The sequence below is a fragment of the Gopherus flavomarginatus genome, chromosome 19 (assembly GCF_025201925.1).
Source record: "Gopherus flavomarginatus isolate rGopFla2 chromosome 19, rGopFla2.mat.asm, whole genome shotgun sequence".
Taxonomy (NCBI): Eukaryota; Metazoa; Chordata; order Testudines; family Testudinidae; genus Gopherus; species Gopherus flavomarginatus.
In genome coordinates this window covers 3,124,706-3,146,591 of record NC_066635.1, presented here as the reverse complement: position 1 = coordinate 3,146,591, position 21,886 = coordinate 3,124,706, and the positions used below count along the sequence as shown (strand labels likewise).

General features: G+C 45.5%; 1 protein-coding gene across 1 annotated transcript; it reads left to right on the top strand.

The window, feature by feature from the left end:
* Nucleotides 1-17,080: 17,080 nt before the first annotated feature.
* LOC127037661 (eosinophil peroxidase-like) lies at nt 17,081-21,210 on the top strand. The gene is made up of 3 exons (XM_050929675.1): nt 17,081-17,105; nt 18,146-18,383; nt 21,003-21,210. The coding sequence occupies exons 1-3, from the start codon at nt 17,081-17,083 to the stop codon at nt 21,208-21,210; spliced, it is 471 nt and encodes a 156-aa protein (XP_050785632.1).
* Nucleotides 21,211-21,886: the final 676 nt, after the last annotated feature.

The following is a 21,886-nucleotide window of genomic DNA, read 5'->3' as shown; positions in this document are numbered from 1 at the left end:
CCCCAACTCAGCCCTGGCCCATTTCCAACAGTTGACAAGAAGGTGTGAGTAACTGTAGGGAAAAAATTAGCATGCGGAAATAGTTTTTACTTTGTGTAATGACCCATCCACTCCCAGTCTTTAGTCAAGCCTAATTTAATGGTGTCAAGTTTGCAAATTAATTTCAATTCAGCAGTCTCTTCTTGGAGTCTGTTTTTGAAGGTTTTTTGTTGTAATATTGTGACTTTTAGGTCTGTAATTCAGTGACCAGGATGATTGAAGTGTTCTCTGACTGGTTTTTGAATGTTATAATTCTTGACATCTGATTTGTGTCCATTTATTCTTTTACATAGAGACTGTCCGGTTTGGCCAATGTACATGGCAGAGGGGCATTGCTGGCACATGATGGCATTTATCACATTGGTAGATGTGCAGGTGAATGGGCCTCTGATAGTGTGGCTGATGTGATTAGATCCTTTGATGGTGTCCCCTGAATAGATATGTAGACAGAGTTGGCAACGGGCTTTGTTGCAAGAATAGGTTCCTGGGTTATTGTTTTTGTTGTGTGGCGCATGGTTGCTGGTGAGTATTCACTTCAAGTTGGGAGGTTGTCTGTAAGCAAGGACGGGCCTGTCTCCCAAGATCTGTGAGAGTGAGGGATCGTCCTTCAGGATAGGTTGTAGATCTTTGATGATGCGCTGGAGAGGTTTTAGTTGGGGGCTGCAGGTCACAGCTAGTGGTCTTCTGTTACTTTCTTTGTTGGGCCTGTCCTGGAGTAGGTGACTTCTGGGTACTCTTCTGGCTCTGTCAATCTGTTTCTTCACTTCAGCAGGTGGGTATTGTAGTTTTAAGAAAGCTTGATAGAGATTTTGTAGGTGTTTGTCTCTGTCTGAGGGACTGGAGCAAATGCAGTTGTATCTAGAGGATGGCGTGGACTGCACCCTCAGCAAGTTTGCAGATGACACTAAACTGAGAGGAGTGGTAGATTTGCTGGAAGGTAGGGATAGGATACAGAGGGAGCAAGACAAATTAGAGGATTGGGCCAAAAGAAATCACATGAGGTTCAACAAGGACAAGTGCAGAGTCCTGCACTTAGGATGGGAGGATTCCATTCACAGACTAGGGACCAAATGGATAGGCAGCAGTTCTGTAGAAAAGGACCTAGGGGTTACAGTGGATGAGAAGCTGGATATGAGTCGACAGTGTGCCCTTGTTGCCAAGAAGGCTAATGGCATTTTAGGCTGTATAAGTAGGGGCATTGCCAGCAGATCGAGGGACATGATCATTCCCCTCTATTTGGCATTGGTGAGGCCTCATCTGGAGTACTGTGTCCAGTTTTGGGCCCCACACTACAAGAAGGATGTGGAAAAATTAGAAAGAGTCCAGCGGACAGCAACAAAAATGATTAGGGGGCTGGAGCACATGACTTATGAGGCGAGGCTGAGGGAACTGGGCTTATTTAATCTGCAGAAGAGAAGAGTAATGGGAGATTTGATAGTAGCCTTCAACTACCTGAAAGGGGGTTCCAAAAAGGATAGAGTTCGGCTGTTCTCAGTGGTGGCAGATGACAGAACAAGGAGCAATAGTCTCAAGTTGCAGTAGGGGAGGTCTAGGCTGGATGTTATGAAAAACTATTTCACTAGGAGGGTGGTGAAGCACTGGAATGGGTTACCTAGGGAGGTGGTGGAATGTCCATCCTTAGAGGTTTTTAAGGTCAGGTTTGACAAAGCCCTGCCTGGAATGATTTAGTTAGGGATTGGTCCTGCTTTGAGCAGGGAGTTGGATTAGATGATCTCATAAGGTCCCTTCCAACCCTGATATTCTATGATTCTATTAATATAATTAATGCATAATCTAAAGATCAGGCAACAATAGGCAGTGCAGTTAAGCCGTGAGTCTGTCATACTAAAGACCTGGTTTTGGTTACTGATTCTGTCAAGAGAGATCCTGTGTAATTTCTTTTGAAAAATAGTAGAAGGAATCCACTTGCTACCCTCTTAGAGAAGGGATGTTGAGCTGTACTTTACAGCACATGTTGTGAACACCTAGGAACACAAGTTTCCCTCAGTGGGGAAGAGGCATATATAGAACCTATAATCTCCTGGCTTCCAGCCCACTGGGTCTTCCCTGAAGCCAAAGGGAATGCTGGGGTGGAGTCTCATGTCTTCAGAACATTGACTGATGTTGCAGCTAAAACAGCCAAATGCAGACCATCCCATGCAGTCTGGAAACCTTGAGAAGACTGCTCCCATGAGGCTCTGTGCCGGTGGAGAAGGGTGGCAGGGAGCAGGGTCCTCAGAAGGCAGCTCTGAGTTGCTCCCTCTCTCCTCCGACAAATAGCATTATTATAACAGAGTTGCCATCTCTCCAATATTTTTCCACAGTGGCAGGATTTCAGAGGGGGCTGGAGAGTGCCTGGTGATGCTGAAGCTGGCAGAGTCTCTCCCCTCCACTAGCTGCTTTCATGGTTGGAGGGGACAGCAAAGAGCCCAGAAGCCTGGCATGGCTCTGCTCCCTCCTCCCATTCTGTGAGAAACACAGATAGTATGGTCCTCTGCTCCTCCCCCTCTCCACTGGAGCACCCGGCCTTGGAAGGGGCAGAAGGAAGGTGAAGAGTACCTGGAACCACTCCCACCCATCTTGCAAAGGGGGAGAGGGGAAGCCAATGCAGCCCCCTAGGCCAGGAAGATGGGGGTAAAGAACCCTAGAAGGAGCAGAGGGGAGAGTTGGGAACTGAACGGCTGGGGAAGGGGCTGATGAGTGGACCTACCTGACTAAGTGGGGAAGTGTACTTTCACCCAAATGCGATTGCATCAACCAAACTTGTAATCTCATCAAAGACTAAAATCAGGTTAGTTGGAAAGATCCATTTTTCATAAAACCATACAGGCAGATACTAATTATATCATCCTATTCTTTAACTCTTTAACAATTGATTCCCATATCAGCTTTCCATTATTTTCCCCAGGACTGAGGTCAGACTGATTTATATTTACCCAGGTCATACCGCTTTCACTTTTTGACTATTGACACAACATTAGTACACTTCCAGTCTTTTGGAATTTTGCTGGTATTTAAAAATGTATTACAAATTAACATTAGTGGGCCACTGATCTACTCCAGATAACTCTTTTAGGACTCTTGAGTGCAAGTTATTCAGGCCTGCTGACAGGGCTGAAACATAGTTCATCAACCTCATGTGACACAAATACATCAGTCTGCTTCTTTTCAAATACAGAACATAAATATTTATTGAACATTTTCTGTATCATCATAAATTATTTTGCCATCTTTATTGAGTAATATACCATTACCATACCATTTTTAGAACTTTTTAGATCCTAATATTCTTTCAAAACTCCTTCTTACGCATAGCACTACCAGCCTTAATTTTTTCCCTGATGTCTTTAGCTTCCCTTATCAATATTCTACATTTCATAACTACTAATTTATATTGATTTCTATCTATTTCCTTTTATTTAAATGTCATATATTGGGTTGTTTATTTCTTTATTTTATTTATTGCTGCCTCCACCTCAACACTGAACCATGATGGGCTTTTAATCAAAATTGTCCTCTTTCTTGATTGTGGAAGTATGGCTTTTTGAACATCTAGTGAATTCTTAAAGACACCCCTATTTTTATTCACATTTTTCTTTCTAAATGTTTTTCCCAATCAATTTCACTCATAATTTTCCTCAGCTTTGAGAAATTAGCTCTCTTGAAGCAACAAGTCTATCTAGCTAGCTAGCTAGCTAGCTATGTTGGAACTGTCTGCTGTTTGTCCATAATGATGTACTCATGTCATGATCACTGGTCCTGAGGAAACTAGCAACTTTCAGTCCACTGATACATTCACCTTTAGCTGTTATAATGAGTTCCAAACCAGAGTTATCTCATGTTGGGTGCAATTTGTGTTAGCTTTTGTATTAGACAATTATCATCTATAAGTTTTGGAAACTGGAATTGGAGATCTTTGGCATATGTCTCCTAAATTAAACTGCCCCATAACAACACCATTTCTGTCAACACATAACAGGCAGATACGTTCTATGGTCCAATTTAGTGACCTGTAACAGACGCCGCCACCAGTACTCTGTCCTGGGCTTTGTTAGGTAGCACACTGATCTATCTGCATTCGAGATCCTCTGTGGTTCTGAATTATCAATAATTCTAAAACAGGTAACAGGGTCTTTACTGTAGAGTGCCACCTCCTCTCCACCTCTTTTATCCACTCTAGCCTTCCTAAACAGGTTATAGCCTTGTCCCACAAGCTTTCAATAATGCAAGTATATCCATTTTTTATCCATCAATGAGCATTTCTAGTTCCTCTTACTTGGTACCCAGACTCCTAGTATTACTATATGCGCAACTGGATAATTTCTTCTCTTCATGTTTGTCACGGAGTCCCCGGGCGATGCTCCGGAACTGCTCCCCACCAAGCCAGTCAGGACTTTGGGGAGCCTCCTCTCCCTTGGAGCAGACTTGTTCAGGGCAAGAAGCTCCCACGTCTTCACCTCCTGGGTCTCTCCTTGGAGCATTCAGCATCCTCTGCCCCTCCGTGCGCTTCCCACAGCGAGTCCACCCCAGCGGGGTCCTGGGGAAGCCACCGGGTCCTGCACCCCAACTTTGAAGTCAGACATGACTCTCAGCCAGCCAGTAAAACAGAGGTTTATTCAATGACAGGAACAGGGTCTAAAACAGAGCTTGTAGGTACAGAGAACCGGACCCCTCGGCCGGGTCCATTCTGGGGGTCAGTGAGCCAGACCCCCCACGTCTGCCCTCAGCCAGCTCCAGACTAACAACCCCTCCCAGCCCCTCCTCTCTGCTCAGCCCCTTTCCCGGGCCAGGAGGTCACCTGATCCCTTTGTCTCCAACACTTTCAGCTGGCACCTTTGCAGAGGAGGGGCCCAGGCCATCAGTTGCTAGGAGACAGAGGGTCAGGCATTTAGGTGCACTGTCCCTTTGCTCTGCCAGATACTTAAGAACTGCCTAGGGGACACTGAGGCACCAACACAGTATTCAGAGAAACATTAAGAACATTCCTAGTTCGTCACATCGTTAAAGCAGCAAAGAATCCTGTGGCACCTTACAGACTAACAGACGTTTAGGAGCATGAGCTTTCATGGGTGAATGACCACTTCGTCAGATGCATGTAGTGGAGATTTCCAGGGGCAGGTATATATATATGCAGGCAAGCTAGAGATAATGAGGTTAGTTCAATCAGGGAGGACGAGGCCCTGTTCTAGCAGTTGAGGTGTGAAAACTAAGGGAGGATAAACTGGTTTTGTAGGATTCCAGGCTAACACGGCTACCCCTCTGATACTTCTCTTCATGTTATTTGTCACATCCATTCAATTTGTTCATGAGGTTTGAGTTTTGCAGCACATTTGCCTCCTTAGCATTTTCCCATGCGTTGATAGTTAAATGCACTCCTTGCTGTTTCAGCTCGTCTTCAGCCAAGCAGATTAGCCCCTACTTGTGAGATACAGGCTATCCTGTTTGTACAGCCCCTGGCCCGTTGGGATGTGGCCCACTGAGGAGCAGGTTTTTGTATTTTGTGTATTGTATTGTGTAGTTTGTATGTGTGGAGGCTGCTAGGGGCAGTGTACTGGGAGAGAAGCTGAGCCCTGTTTAGGGGGCGGGGCTTCCCTGCTTAGGGGGTCCTATAAAAGTAGCCAGCCAGTCAGGCAGCGGCATAGACAGCTGCAGTGGCACAGCAGCCAGCAAACAGAGCTGTAAACAGGGGAGTTTCGAAGGGAGTTTACAGGGGAAGGTTGTGGGGGAGACTAAGAGACCTAGGCAGAGGAATTGACAGGCTAGTTAAGGGAGTGGGTGGTGGTCTGCCAGTTTTCTGGTGCCTGTTGGCGGTTTGTTTTGTGTTTCTTGGACTACCAGGTTTTAGGTGGGAAGGCTATAACCGATACAGAGGCAGCAGTGGAAGACACACTGAGGATGACTGGATGTGGAAGCTGCGGCATGTACGTGATCCTGGAGGGGGCGCCTGAAAAGAGTTTTGTCTGCATGAAGTGCCGCCTGATAGAGCTGAAGGAAGAAAAGATCCAAGGACTGGAGATGCAGGTGGAAACTCTGGTTGAGTTTAGAAGGGGGTTCGAGCAGATGATGGAGCAAAGACATGAGGAAGCTGAAGGGAAAAGCTCAGACTTGCAGATGGAAGCAGGATCAAAGGATTCTGAGGAGAGATTGCTGGGTGAGGAAAGTGGACGATGGAAGCATGTGACTAAGAGAACCAGGCAGAGGAAAAGACAGGCCAGTGAAGGAGAAATAGAACTCAGGAACAGGTTTGCAGAGTTGGAAAATGAAGAAGGGGCACAGCAGGTGGTCGCTGAAGGTGAGAGGGCAAGGAAGAAGAGAAGAGCTGCTAGTCCTACAGGAAGAGGGGAGGAGTCAATGGAGGCAACACCAAATATGAGCCCCAGGAGGATTGCAAGGGTGAATAGGAATCGAGAGGACTTGCAGCCAGAGGGAACAGGGGATAGACCGGAGAATCACACTGTCACCAGGAAAAGGCAGGTCTACGTGATTGGGGACTCCTTACTGAGAAGAATAGACTGGCCTATAACTAGAGCTGATCCAGAGAACAGAAGGGTGTGCTGTCTGCTGGGTGCTAAGATACGGGATGTGGACCTGAGGCTGAAAAGGATCCTAACGGGAGTGGGAAAGAATCCATTGATTGTCCTTCATGTGGGAACGAATGATACGGCTAGATACTCTCTGGAATGTATCAAGGGAGACTATGCCAGACTAGGGAAGAGGCTTAAGGAAATCGAGGCTCAGGTGATCTTCAGTGGGATTCTGCCGGTTCCTAGAGAAGGGCAACAAAGGTGTAACAAGATTATGATGATCAACAGATAGCTCAGGCAGTGGTGCTATAAGGAGGGCTTTGGGATGTACGGCCACTGGGAAGCATTTATGGACAGAAGACTGTTCTCTCGGGATGGACTTCACCTGAGTAGGGAGAGAAACAGACTTCTAGGATGGAGGCTCGCACAACTGATTAAGAGAGCTTTAAACTAGGAATTTGGGGGAGATGGTTGGGAGATGTCCAGGTGATCTCCATGCCAGAATTTAACCTTGAGAGGGAAGAAAACAAAGTAAGAGGGGATACAGCCGTGGACAGAAGAATTGACATAAGGAGGAAGGGTTGTGTAGATACCAGACTAACAGGTGATGCTGGTGGTAGAATGTCTGTGCCTAACCGGGTAACGGATGTCAGTGAAGCCAAACGGCAAAAATTAAGATGTCTGTACACTAACGCGAGGAGCCTAGGTAACAAAATGGAGGAACTAGAGCTACTGGTGCAGGAAGTGAAACCGGATATTATAGGGATAACAGAAACATGGTGGAATAGTAGTCATGACTGGAGTACAGGTATTGAAGGCTATGTGCTGTTTAGGAAAGACAGAAATAAAGGCAAATGTAGTGGAGCAGCATTGTATATCTATGATGAGGTTAACTGTAAAGAAATAAGAAGTGATGGAATGGAAAAGACAGAGTCTGTCTGGGCAAAAATCACACTGGGAAAGAAAGCTACTAGAACCTCCCCTGAGACAGTGCTTGGGGTGTGCTACAGACCGCCGGGGTTTGATTTGGATATGGAGAGAGACCTCTTTAATGTTTTTAATGAAGTAAACACTAATGGGAATTGTGTAATCATGGGAGACTTTAACTTCCCAGATATAGACTGGAGGACAAGTGCTAGTAAGAATAATAGGGCTCAGATTTTTCTGGATGTGATAGCTGATGGATTTCTTCACCAAGTAACTGAAGAACCAACAAGAGGGGATGCCATTTTAGATTTGGTTTTGGTGAGTAGTGAGGACCTCATAGAAGAAATGGTTGTAGGGGACAACCTTGGTTCGAGTGATCATGAGCTAATTCAGTTCAAACTCGATGGAAGGATAAACAAAAATAGATCTGGGACTAGAGTTTTTGACTTCAAAAGGGCTAACTTTAGAGAATTAAGGAAATTAGCTAGGGAAGTGGATTGGACTGAAGAACTTGTGGATCTAAATACGGAGGAGGCCTGGAATTACTTTAAGTCGAAGCTGCAGAAACTATCAGAAGCCTGCATCCCAAGAAAGGGGGAAAAAACCATAGGCAGGAGTTGTAGACCAAGCTGGATGAGCAAGCATCTCAGAGAGGTGATTAAAAAAAGCAGAAAGCCTATAAGGAGTGGAAGATGGGTGGAATTAGCAAGGAAAGCTACCTTAGTGAGGTCAGAACATGTAGGGATAAAGTGAGAAAGGCTAAAAGCCATGTAGAGTTGGACCTTGCAAAAGGAATTAAAACCAATAGTAAAAGGTTCTCTAGCCATATAAATAAGAAGAAAACAAAGAAAGAAGAAGTGGGACCGCTAAACACTGAGGATGGAATGGAGGTTAAGGATAACCTAGGCATGGCCCAATATCTAAATAAATACTTTGCCTCAGTGTTTAATAAGGCTAATGAGGAGCTTAGGGGTAATGGCAGGATGACAAATGGGAATGAGGATATGGAGGTAGATATTACCACATCTGAGGTAGAAGCCAAACTCCAACAGCTTAATGGGACAAAATCAGAGGGCCCAGATAATCTTCATCCAAGAATATTAAAGGAACTGGCACATGAAATTGCAAGCCCATTAGCAAGAATTTTTAATAAATCAGTAAACTCAGGGGTTGTACCATACGACTGGAGAACTGCTAACATAGTTGCTATCTTTAAGAAAGGGGAAAAAAGTGATCCGAGTAACTATAGGCTGTTAGTTTGACATCTGTAGTATGTAAGGTCTTGGAAAAAAATTTGAAGGAGAAAGTAGTTAAGGACATTGAGGTCAATGGTAATTGGGATAAATTACAACATGGTTTTACAAAAGGTAGATCTTGCCAAACCAACCCGATCTCCTTCTTTGAGAAGGTGAGAGATTATTTAGACAAAGGAAATGCAGTAGATCTAATTTACCTCGATTTCAGTAAGGCATTTGACACGGTTCCACATGGGGAATTATTAGTTAAATTGGAAAAGATGGGGATGAATATGAAAATTGAAAGGTGGATAAGGAACTGGTTAAAGGGGAGACTACAACGGGTCGTACTGAAGGGTGAACTGTCAGTCTGGAAGGAGATTACTAGTGAAGTTCCTCAAGGATCAGTTTTGGGACCAATCTTATTTAACCTTTTTATTACTGACCTTGGCACAAAAAGCAGGAATGTGCTAATAAAGTTTGCGGATGACACAAAGCTGGGGGGTATTGCTAACACAGAGAAGGACCGGGAGATCAAACAGGAAAATGTCGATAACCTTGTAAACTGGAGTAACAGTAATAGGATGAAATTTGATAGTGAAAAGTGCAAGGTCATGCATTTAGGGATTAATAATAAGAATTTTAGTTATAAATTGGGGACACATCAGTTGGAAGCAACAGAGGAGGAGAAGGACCTTGGAGTATTGGTTGATCACAGGGTGAGTATGAGCCGCCAATGTGATATGGTCGTTAAAAAAGCTAATGCAGTTTTAGGATGTATCAAGCGAGGTATTTCCAGCAAAGATAAGGAGGTGTTAGTACCATTATATAAGGCACTGGTGAGACCTCATCCGGAATACTGTGTGCAGTTCTGGTCTCCCATGTTTAAGAAGGATGAATTCAAACTGGAACAGGTTCAGACACGGGTTACTAGGATGATCCGAGGAATGGAAAACCTGTCCTATGAAAGGAGACTCAAAGAGCTTGGCTTGTTTAGCCTAACCAAAAGAAGGTTGAGGGGGGATATGCTTGCTCTTTATAAATATATCAGAGGGATTAATATTAGGGAGGGAGAGGAATTATTTAAGCTTAGTACCAATGTAGACACAAGAACGAATGGGTATAAACTGGACACTAGGAAGTTTAGACTTGAAATTAGATGAAGGTTTCTAACCATTAGAGGAGTGAAGTTCTGGAACAGCCTTCCAAGGGGAGCAGTGGGGGCAAAAGACATATTTGGCTTTAAGACTAAGCTTGATAAGTTTATGGAAAGGATGGTATGATGGGATAGCTTAATTTTGGCAATTGATCTTTGATTATCAGCAGGTAAGTATGCCCAGTGGTCTGTGATGGGATGTTAGATGGGATGGGATCTGAGTTACTGCAGAGAATTCTTTCCTGAGTGCTGGCTGGTGAGTCTTGCCCACACGCTCAGGGTTTAGCTGATCACCATATTTGGGGTCGGGAAGGAATTTTCCTCCAGGGCAGATTGACGGAGGCCCTGGAGGTTTTTTGCCTTCCTCTGCAGCATGGGGCACGGGTCACTTGCTGGTGGATTCTCTGCAGCTTGAGGTCTTCAAACCACAATTTGAGGACTTCAATAACTCAGACATAGGTTAGGAGTTTGTTATAGAAGTGGATGGGTAGGATTCTGTGGGCTGCTTTGTGCAGGAGGTCAGACTAGATGATCATATTGGTCCCTTCTGACCCTAAAGTGTATGAGTCTATGAACCTTCAGCCTCGCACCAGTTGTGCAGCCAGCAGTTCACCAGTAGTATTTTTTGCCTTCTCCTGCTGATTAGATTGGTAGGAGCTCTAAGGTCATCACTTGAACTGTCCTCTTTTTCTACTCCCTTCCAAGATGCCTGAGATTTTGTGTCATTTGTGTGGTTCCACGTGATGCTTTGTCTTTGGTTCCAGGGTATATCACTGTCAGAGGAGACTTGCCAGACAACTTCATAATAATCCTGTCTAATCCCTCAGTGACATCTCGTATTTTCACTCCTGGGAAACAGCTCACCAGCCTATTGCCCTCATGTCCCTTGCTGAATTTTCCATCCACTCGTCTTAATATGGACTTGCTGATGATGATGGTTTGCATTCTTAGGGTGGTTGAAGAACCTCTCTTGGTAGCTTCTTACTTCATACCACATCAGGTATGTCTCTCGTAGTTCCATGCCTCCAGAGATTTGTTCTGCAGTGGTCGGTTTGCTCAGTATCACTACAGGTCAGGTTGAATGACTTTGGTCACATTAATTTGATGAAATTTTAAAAAATAATAACCTTACATTGATATATTTTAAATAATTTTGCCCTCTGAGTAAGGCACGGGGAGTAAGGAACCAATTTCAGCCTTGTGGAAACCGGGCCCTGCAATCCCCCATACTTACTCTGAGGGTTCAGCTGGGATGCCCTGTCTCCTCTATGAGGGGGCTGGGAGGTTTCATTCGCAGCTGTTAGTCTGAGAGGTAGTTGTTGATTTGTACCAGGCCTGCTGCAGTTCTCCTCTCTCAGTTTCTGTCACAACATCACGTGCCCCAGGAAGCCAAGGGATGCCTCTGCTGCACAGGGACTCGGCAGGGCAATTTCTTTTCAGCATTTTCTACTTTAGCTAGTGCCTCTGGATTTGAGCATGTACCTGCCGAGTCCCAGCACAATACCTCTCCTTGCTCAGCTCCCTTCACTACTTACTGCTCTCATTGCATTGCACAAGGGAAAGGAAAGTCAGCCTCTGCTCCAAAAGAGCATTTTATTGGATGATGCGTTACACAGACGGTGGTTATACAGCAGACATAGCAATTCAAGGCCTGTTACAGGAGAGAAGAAGAAGTTGGCTTGCCTCTCACTTGGGGAATGGTGGGCTATGCATGGAATGAGACTATGTGAACTAGATCTGCTCTAGAACAAACTGGAATTAATTCAGGGAAGTTCTGTGGCCTGTGTTATACAGAAAGTTAGACGAGGTGGTCACTATAGGCCCTTCTAGCCTTATAATTAAACAAACTGTTTCAGGTATTACTTCATTTCCACGCTAAGAAAAGGGAAAGAGAGCTTATTTACAAACACAGGCTCAAAAAAGAGTCACTGCCACCTTTATTGTGCCCAGTTTCCCACATAAATTGGCATGAGTGTAATAAACAGCTTCCTGCCTCCCCAGGGATGCGATCATGCTTCTGCTGCTTAGGCACAGAATCAAACCATTCTGATGACAGAAGAGCTCTAACAGAGAATGATTTTCTTCTCTGACTTTGCTTATTCCAGTTCTACCATGACACAGGGGCATGTGCAGTGACTGAGAGAGGCCTCTGTGTTCTGAGCAGAAGGGATGAAAGCCTTCAAGCCCTGACAGTCAGAGGAGTCCCCTGTTGTGTAATGCTGAAGATCACACTGTGGCTTTGTGACAGTCACTAACAATTACTGTTCACGTCCCAAACTCTCAGCCTCGCACAGCAGAAGATTCTTTGCACTGATGCCTGAGTTAATTAAATTAACTGACGATTAAATTAAACTGCCAGAGGAACCACACGAGTGAACACAAGGGCTTTCCAAATGTCTATGGCCTCTGTGACTGGATAGCTAGGCACCAAATCACCCACACCTAGGGCTGCTCTGCACAATTCTAGCCACTTTAGCTGGGCACAGCAACTCTAATGCCAGCGGACCCTGTCCCAGAGAGCTAAACAAGTATCAACGCCACAATTGCTGGTGGATTCCCCCTGCCTAGGGGAATCCTGAGGTGACACAGAGCTTGTGTAATGTCTCCTACACCTCAGCTGCCAGATGGGGATGGAGCCAGGGGAAAGGAAGCATAGTTAAGGCATCCCTGCACCCCACTGGTCATCATCTTCCAGCTGCTCTAATGAGCACCAGGACTGGTCCCATCACCCAGGTTTAGGATGCAAAGACTCATGCCAAGTGCTTCTTCACCAGCCCAGGGAACTGTGGCTGCTGTGCTAATTTCCTTTCACATATGGTGCTAACATTAGTGGCGCGTCCTTCGTCTGGGACTACCAGAGCTCCACAGTCTGTGAAAAGACTAGGAATTAAGGAGTTAATGTCTTATTCCCTCAATAGGGACAATCTGCTGACTCACCATTCCAGGAAAAACAGCGAGAGAAGCTTTTTCATTATAAAGAAACCAAAGAACAATAATTAAGTGGCATCCTATGGCCGACAATCGTTACTGTCTCATTCAAAGGCACTCCTGGGAAATCAGCCAACTCTTAAAGGAAAAGTTCTAGTGATTTGTTATAGTAACTCAGAGAGCAAAACAGATTTGTAGTAAATAAGAGACATGTTAAAAGTTCATTTCAGTGAAATTCTAGTGCATCCGTTGGACTGCCTTTGTCCTACAACACCAGCTCCCAACAGAGACCCAGGTAGTTATGGAAAATCAGACAGAAAGAAATGGCTCTTCAGACAAAGCTGATTTAGGCCAAATTTCACAAGAGGGCAGCTTCCTGGCTGATTGTGAATTATTCTGTTGTCATTTTGAAAACTCATTTTGGTGTCGTTCTCTGCTCTGTGATGTCATGTTTAGAACATTGCATACATTGCACTGGAAAGTCTTTTAACAATGCTCACTTTAATTTGGTTGCATCTCACTGAAAAGGCCTCATGCAAAACAAAATCAAGCCAGACGATAGCATTTATGCCATGTATTCCAGGCAGTAAAAGCATTAGACTAAACGTGGTAAAGAATCCTTGCAGGCAGCATCCTGAATCCAGCCCTCCAGGGGAACTTCAGTTTCCATGGTTAGTAGTCACCGGATGCTTCTTCTGTGGGGTGAAATAGGCAAGGTGTTAATACAGCAGTGAAGGCTCCAGGAGGCTGGGATTGTGTTTCATCTCTATGAGTTAAGCAGGAACAGAAGGACAAGCGGAGACGTATCAGACAAAGAGGAGAGAGGCAAGATATCCACCAGTGGATGCCCTCAGTCTCTGTGGGAGGTGTTCACCTTGCCCAGCTGGAGTCCAATACAGCTAAGCAGGATTCCCTTCTGACTAGGCACAGGAGCCAACAGATGGCCAAAGAGCCTTTTTGAAGTGCGACTTTTAAGTTTGAGACATCTACCAATGAGAACTCTTGATACTTTGTGTACAGTGTCCTTCAGGCCCCTGACATTTTAACCAATAGAACCGGAGCATGCAAAGCTACTGGTCAGGAAGGGTGGCAATTGGTTGTATGTCGCAATGGGTCCACCTGATTTAGTCTATAATCGTAACAATTAGATAAACGTCATTAATAAGTTAATTTCTAAGTTTTTCCAATGTAGCTTGGGCATGAAATGTCAGTGTTTTATCTGTCAACTATTAGCTGTGACTTAGCTGCTGAAGAAGGGAAGCGATGTAGCTCAGCTGAGAACCTGAAGGATCAGAAGGGGCAGAGGAGCAACTGAGTTCTGCAGGAGGACAAGGCAGGGAAGCACCCACCAGCCCTGCTCTAGCCTGCTGGGGGAAGCCCAGGGCTGCAAGCCAGAGCTTGCATGGCAGTAGAGATCTCCTCGAGCCAGACCTCACCTCTCACGTTTCCTCAGATACCATCAGTCAACGCTCCCAGGCTGCAGCCACCCGGTGTTCCCTGGTTACCAGGATGGCTGTTGTGTGAGAAGGGGATCCGCTAGCCTCTGCAGGGGTGTGACCCACTGCAGCTCACCTCTTCTAGCTCCCTGCACCAGGACTCCCCTTGGCAAGCCATAGTGAAGCATCCTCCTTCTGCAGCACTGAACTGCTCCTCACGTCCATCCCACAGCCCCTGTGCTCTCTGCATTCATCCACAATTCAAGAAGGACATTGATAAATGGGAGAAAGTTCAGAGAAGAGCCATAAGAATGATCGAAGGATTGGAAAACCTGCCTTATAGTGAAAGAGTCAAGGAACTCAATCTATTTAGCTTGATGCTGAGAAGGTTAATGATTGACTTGTAAGTCTGTAAGTACCACATGGGGAACAGACATTTGATAATTGGCTCTTTAAACGGGCAGACAGAGGTATAACAAGACCCAATGTTTGGAAGCTGAAGCTAGACAAATTTGGATTTGAAATAACACATAAATTTTTAACAGTGATGGTAATCAACCACTGGAGCAATTTGACCAAGGACTGTGGTGGATTTTCCATCATTGGCAACTTTTGAATCAAGGTTGGATGGATTTTCTAAATGATACACTACTTCAGAAGAAATTCTTTTGGGGAAGTTTCTGGCCTGTGCTTTACAAGAGGTCAGACTAGATGATCAGGGGTCCCTTCTGGCCTTGGAGTCCATGAAAACTGTGGTGACTAGATTTTTCGCAGCAGGATTATTATCTGGACTTCAGTTTTTGGCAGAAATTGCTCAAACTTTCAAAAACAAAACAATGTCCTTTGGCAGATTTGGACCCTCGGATTATTATTATTTGCTTGATTGTAGAACTTAGGAGCCCAAGTAATGGACCAGGACCTCACTGTGCTAGGCCCTATACAAACACTAAGATTTGTAACCTGTCCTTTAAATTGACTTCGGTACCCAATGACTGGAAGTTAGCTAATGTAATGCCAATATTTAAAAAGGGCTCTAGAGGTGATCCTGGCAATTACAGACCGGTAAGTCTAACGTCGGTACCAGGCAAATTAGTCAAAACAGTTAAGAATAAAATTGCCAGACACATAGTAAAACAAACTGTTGAGCAATAGTCAACATGGTTTCTGTAAAGGGAAACCGTGTCTTACTAATCTATTAGAGTTCTTTGAAGGGCTCAACAAACATGTGGCCAAGGGGGATCCAGTGGATATAGTGTACTTAGATTTCCAGAAAGCCTTTGACAAGGTCCCTCACCAAAGGCTCTTACCTAAATTAAGCTGTCATGGGATAAAAGGGAAGGTCCTTTCATGGAGTGAGAACTGGTTAAAAGACAGGGAACAAAGGGTAGGAATTAATGGTAAATTCTCAGAATGGAGAGGGGTAACTAGTGGTGTTCCCCAAGGGTCAGTCCTAGGACCAATCCTATTCTATTTATTCATAAATGACCTGGAGAAAGGGGTAAACAGCGAGGTGGCAAAGTTTGCAGATGATACTAAACTGCTTAAGATAGTTAAGACCAAAACAGATTGTGAAGAACTTCAAAAAGATCTCACAAAACTAAGTGATTGGGCAACAAAATGGCAAATGAAATTTAATGTGAATAAACGTAAAGTAATGCACATTGGAAAAAATAACCCCAACTATACATACAATATGATGGGGGCTAATTTAGCTACAACGAGTCAGGAAAAAAATCTTGGAGTCATCGTGTACAGTTCTCTGAAGATGTCCACGCAGTGTGCTGAGGCGGTCAAAAAAGCAAACAGGATGTTAGGAATCATTACAAAGGGGATTGAGAATAAGACTGAGAATATATTATTGCCCTTATCTAAATCCATGGTATGCCCACATCTCGAATACTGTGTACAGACGTGGTCTCCTCACCTCACCTCAAAAAAGATATATTAGCACTAGAAAAGGTTCAGAGAAGGGCAACTAAAATGATTAGGGGTTTGGAGAGGGTCCCATATGAGGAAAGATTAAAGAGGCTAGGCCTCTTCAGCTTGGAAAAGAGGAGACTAAAAGGGGATACGATATAGGTCTATAAAATCATGAGTGATGTGGAGAAAGCGGATAAGGAAAAGTTATTTACTTATTCCCATAATACAAGAATTAGAGGTCACAAAATGAAATTAATAGGCAGCAGGTTTAAAACAAATAAAAGGAAGTTCTTCTTCACGCAGCGCACAGTCAACTTGTGGAACTCCTTACCTGAGGAGGTTGTGAAGGCTAGGACTATAACAGCGTTTAAAACAGAACTGGATAAATTCATGGAGGTTAAGTCTATAAATGGTTATTAGCCAGGATGGGTGAGGAATGGTGTCCCTAGCCTCTGTTTGTCAGAGGATGGAGATGGATGGCAGGAGAGAGATCATTTGATCATTGCCTGTTAGGTTCTCTTCCTCTGGTGCACCTGGCATTGGCCACTGTCGGTAGACAGATACTGGGCTGGATGGACCTTTGGTCTGACATGGTACAGCCGTTCTTATGTTCTTATGTACAGAACAAAAAGACAGAACAAGAATCTAAGTACAAGATGAGACAATAGATGGCTACAGACTTACCTCTAGGGAAGCACAAAGAAACAGACAATATTGATCAGCACGACAGGCAGTGGGTCTCAGCAAAGCAGCAGCCTACCTGTTGGCAAGCATTTGTAGGCTTCACTCTCAGGAGAGTTTGAAGGCAGATAATGAGGTAGCTTTGAGAATGTTGGCAGGGAGCTCCTCCCATGTGCAAGGGACAGCGTGAGAGAAAGTTCAAAGGTGCTTGTTTGAAAATTTAACAAGTGGGCAATGGAGGCTGCCATTGGCCAGTCAGGTAGGAACTGACATCTAGATGGTGCATGAGAGATGATAGGCAGGGTGAGGCCTTGATGATAGGCATCAAAGTGAATACATGCAGCTTGTGTTTGATGCATTAGAGGAGTGGGAGACAGTGGAGGGATCTATAGAGGAATGACGTGGTTAAAGCAATGGGCTAAGAAAATTATCCTTGCAGAAGTGGTCTGGATTGTTATGAGTGGGGCAAGATTGCATTTGTCAAGGCCCGAGAAGACACTGCTGCAGTAATTGAGATGCAAGATGAGGAGATCCTGGCCGCGAGCTGTAGCTGTGTGGATGGACAGGAACGGCCCTATCTTAGAGATGTTTTACAGAAAGAATCAGCAAAATTTGGGGATAGCCGGGCTGTGAGGACCAAGCTGAAGATGGTGTCTGGTTAACGGCCTGAACGAAGGGCTTGATTTTCACCCAGCCTTTACTCCCCTGCATCTTGCAAAGCTTGGCTCTGGTGCACTGGAGCAAGGGGTGCTATATGTCTGCTTACATCCCCCAGCCCTCAGAGTAATGGGGCTGGCACACAAGGAGGTCACTGCCTCTTGCAGACAGGGAGGGAGCACTGGCCTTGGGGGCATCCAGAGAGACACTGCCCCTGAACAAGGACTTTGTCTTATGGACACAGTCTAGCTCATGGAAAAGCCAGTCCCTTTCCCCCGGTGACACTTCAGAAAGTTACCAGCATCTGAAAACAGGGATTGATAATAGGTCCTGTGCTGCATTCCTCATTGATACGTTCACTCCCAGTAGCACATAGTTATAAAGTTAGTAGGACGCTGAACTTTCCAACTCAGCTTTAACTTCCACTCCCATTTGTGAAGACAGAACTTTGTTAATTCAGTATCTGATTCTAGATGACACATCAACATCTGCTGAAATATTTTTTTAAATCTCGGACAAGGCAAATGTTACTAGTGGGCACCGGCAAAGCGGGCTGCATATGGAGAATGGAGGACAATGGGGAGATGCTGGCACAGATGGGAGGGAGATGGAGGTATTGACTGCTCTGCTCTGGTTCTGCAGGGTATAACGCCTGGAGGCAATTCTGTGGGCTCTCACAGCCTCGCAACTTCGCTGAACTCTCTGCAGTGCTGAGAAATCCTGAGCTGGCCAGGAAGTTCATGGATCTGTACGGGACACCAGACAATATCGACATCTGGATTGGGGCACTCGCGGAGCCATTTGTTCCCAATGGCAGAGTGGGACCTCTCCTGGCTTGCATCATTGGAACTCAGTTCAGGAAATTGCGAGATGGGGACAGGTAGACTGACTGGAAAGTGAATGTCCACTTCCATTTTATTAACAAAAGAACAATGGCAGTTGGTGTCATGTGCTGTTCCATTCCCTCACCGATGGACTTGCTTGGTGTTCCAAGCACCACAGCTCAATACCGGAGTTTCATTCACAGTTATTCAAGGGGCGCCCCTGTGGGAAGGGCAGTTGATTAACCCCTACGTGGCCAGACAGCTCCACTCACTGGTGCATGGATGGTCTGTTGAGGGCTCTGAAGAAAGGTGAAACACCCCCTTAAATCTCTTTTAAAGGTGGTAATTTCTGTGGTCATTATCCTGGGTGTATGAATCCAGCCTGCTTCAAACCAACACGAAAAATGCAAACACTATGTCAATTTTAATTTCTGTTTGGTGTATTGCCACTTTCAAAACATTTCTTAGAAATGCAGGTTTAATTTGACTGTTAACGTTGCAGCGGAGTTTTCCTTTTAACAACGATGTCACCCCCATTCTCCCATAATTTACGCCGTGCAAAAATACTACATTAAAAAAAGTTATGCAGTTTGCAAATATGAACACTCGGACGTTAGGAAATGCCAGAAATAAGGCTGCCTGCAATCTTAACTCAGCACCCTTGTGTGTGTGCATTTTGACAATCTTTTTAATTACATGATTGTGTGTTGTCGGGGTTCTGGAACAACAACACAGGACGGACAGTGCTCCAGGAATGAGGCAGCTGTTTAATATTTCTTCTTATCCCTATTGTTCAGCGTGTGGCCCCGGCTGTGTTAACCTCACATCATCCAAATCTTGCACTGAATACAGAATTCGTCATTTCTTCATGGGCAGTTCCAGGGCTCTGACCGTAGTATCACCAATGTATCTTCACAACACCTCAGTGAAGTAGGAAGGTGTTATGGGCCCCGTTTCACAGACGGGCACAGAGCTAGGATCTCCATAAATTACAAGTGTTTGTTCTGCCTGCTAAATGTCACACCTAGGTCACAGACCCTTGGGAGCACTAGAGTTCTTCAAAGAAATGGCAGGAAAAATTGGCTAACGTGGGCAAAGCTACCTCTTTCCCTCCCCTTGTTCTCAAGGGCAGCCAAACCATTTTTGCTGAAACACAGCAGAAAAATCCAGCCTGAGGCAGAGCCCAAGCCTGGTGAATCTCAGCCTGCAGGGTTCAGGTCTGGCAAAGGAACAAGTGATAAACCGGAGGAACCTGAGCAGGGCCAACTTCCTCCCCTCCCTCCCTCGTCCCCTCTGCCACAGACTTGATGGTGGGGGGATAAGTTATTGTTTCCCCACCTGAGTGTTGGGGGGGGAAGTGTCCCATTTCTCCCTCCCCTCAGATGACCCTTATACTAGCACGTATAGCACTGCAGGGAGACGGGGTCCCAGAAAGACCACCAGTATACGGTTGCCAACTTTCTAATTCCAGAAAACCAAACACCCTTGCCCCGCCCCTTTCCTGAGGCCACTCCCTCTCCAAGGCTCCACCTCTGCTCACTGCATCCCCTCTCCCTCTGTCTCTTGCTCCCCTTCATCCTCACGCATATGCTCATTTTCACTGCCCCAGGAGAAGGCCAGGAGCTGCAAGAGTTTGAACGGCCAAACAGCAGCAGCAGCTGATCTGTGAGTTAGAGGCCTGGCAGCAGCAGTTGGTCCAGCAGGTGGCTACAGTACTATGGCCATATACTGCAGCAGAACCAGTGAACCCCACCCCAGCTGTCAGACTCGTCAAGATGGGACCTGATGATGATCCTGAGACCCTCTTTGAAACCTTTGAGAAGGTGGCCATGGTAGCCAGCTCACTGTTCTAGCCAACTTATTCCAGGGTTCTCAATCATTGCAGATCCTTTTACCCAGGTTCTCCCGCTCCACTGTATGCCCCTGTCCACCCTGCCTTAAAGTCTGAAGCACCTCGACTACACAAGCAGGGAGCAGGCAGTCAGGTCCTCCAACTACTAGGTCAACTGGCCCCCCAAACCCCGTTACAACAAAGAACTGGCAGCTGCCTCATTCATACAGCACCGTGCATTGAGTGAGCCAGGGGTCGTCTGTGGACTAAACAGTATGTGATCATTCAATTACAGTCTTGAACACAGCCCATTCGCACAAGAGGGCAGAGTTAAGATTGCACAGGCAACTTTAATTCAGGGTTTTCCTAAATTTTACGTCAATTCATAGATGTTAAGGCCAGAAGGGACCACGGTGATCATTGTCTGAGCTCCTGCACAGCCCAGGCCAGAGAACATCTGTGATTCCCACACAAGCTTTTTAGCCCATTACTTTGCCATCTAAGTTCTTTTCATTTTCAATAGAAAATATCCGTATAGAATCTTCAGTCTCTCTCTAGAAATCTTGAAGGCATTTTGGCTATAGAAGATTTATTAACATTAGAAAAACATTTTTTTTTAAACTACCAGCTAAAAATGTGTCCCCACTGCAGCTGGTGGGAGTTTTGCTGTTGACTGAAGTGAGTCCCAGATTTCACACACCACCACTTGTATTTCCTTTTCACAGGCAAGGCTACTTTTCATATCAATGGAGACGAAACAAAATCATGACCCCCCAGAGCTAAATTCATTCCCCGGGAGGATAAACACAGGCTTTAACACTGCTGCTTTTCTGCTTCTTTGTAGATTCTGGTGGGAGAATCCCGGGGTTTTCACTCCACAGCAGCGCCGTGCCCTGAGCAGAACTTCATTGTCACGGGTTCTCTGTGATAACACTCGCATTAGAGAGGTGCCCAGAGATGCGTTCAAGGTCAACCGCTATCCTGAGGACTTTGTGAACTGCAGAGTGATCGACAGTCTTGACTTGTCACCTTGGAGACAACGCAGTAACTAGGGAGCGGAAGGTACAGAATAGACCTCGTGCCCAGAGAAACACACTCAACTGGGCCCATGTGGAGACTTCTCCTCCCCAGCATTCCCTGGTTTTTCCACCCCAGATCAACCTCAATCCCCAAACAAACTCACTCTTCCAGCCACCCTTCCTCCAACAGAACCTTCCTCCCAGTCCCCCACCTTGATCTTCCCATCTGCCCCATAGGCTCCCGCTTGTCTTCACTATAACATGAGGGCATGTTAGCACTGCTTGGTGGAGTTGTGTTAACTTGAGACCATTGCTCCTTGTTCTGTTATCTGCCACCACTGAGAACAGCTGAGCTCCATCCTCTTTGGAACCGCCCTTCAGGTAGTTGAAGGCTGCTATCAAATCCCCCCTCACTCTTCTCTTCTGCAGACTAAACAATCCCAGTTCCCTCAGCATCTCCTCATAAGTCATGTGCTCCAGCCTCCTGTTCATTTTCACTGAGCCAATCCAACAATTGGATCAATGTCTAGTTCCCCTGGGCTACTTCTCACCATGTCTTCCAGTAGCACAATATCTGGATTTCCTGGTCTCTGACCTGTAAAGCTCCCAGCGGTTCCGACATCTCCTGGGTGTCCATGAGTAGCTGAGTATCCGTCTAGATCCTTTTGGGCTTGGCCTCCACAGTCTAGGGCTCCAGCTCCAGCAGCTT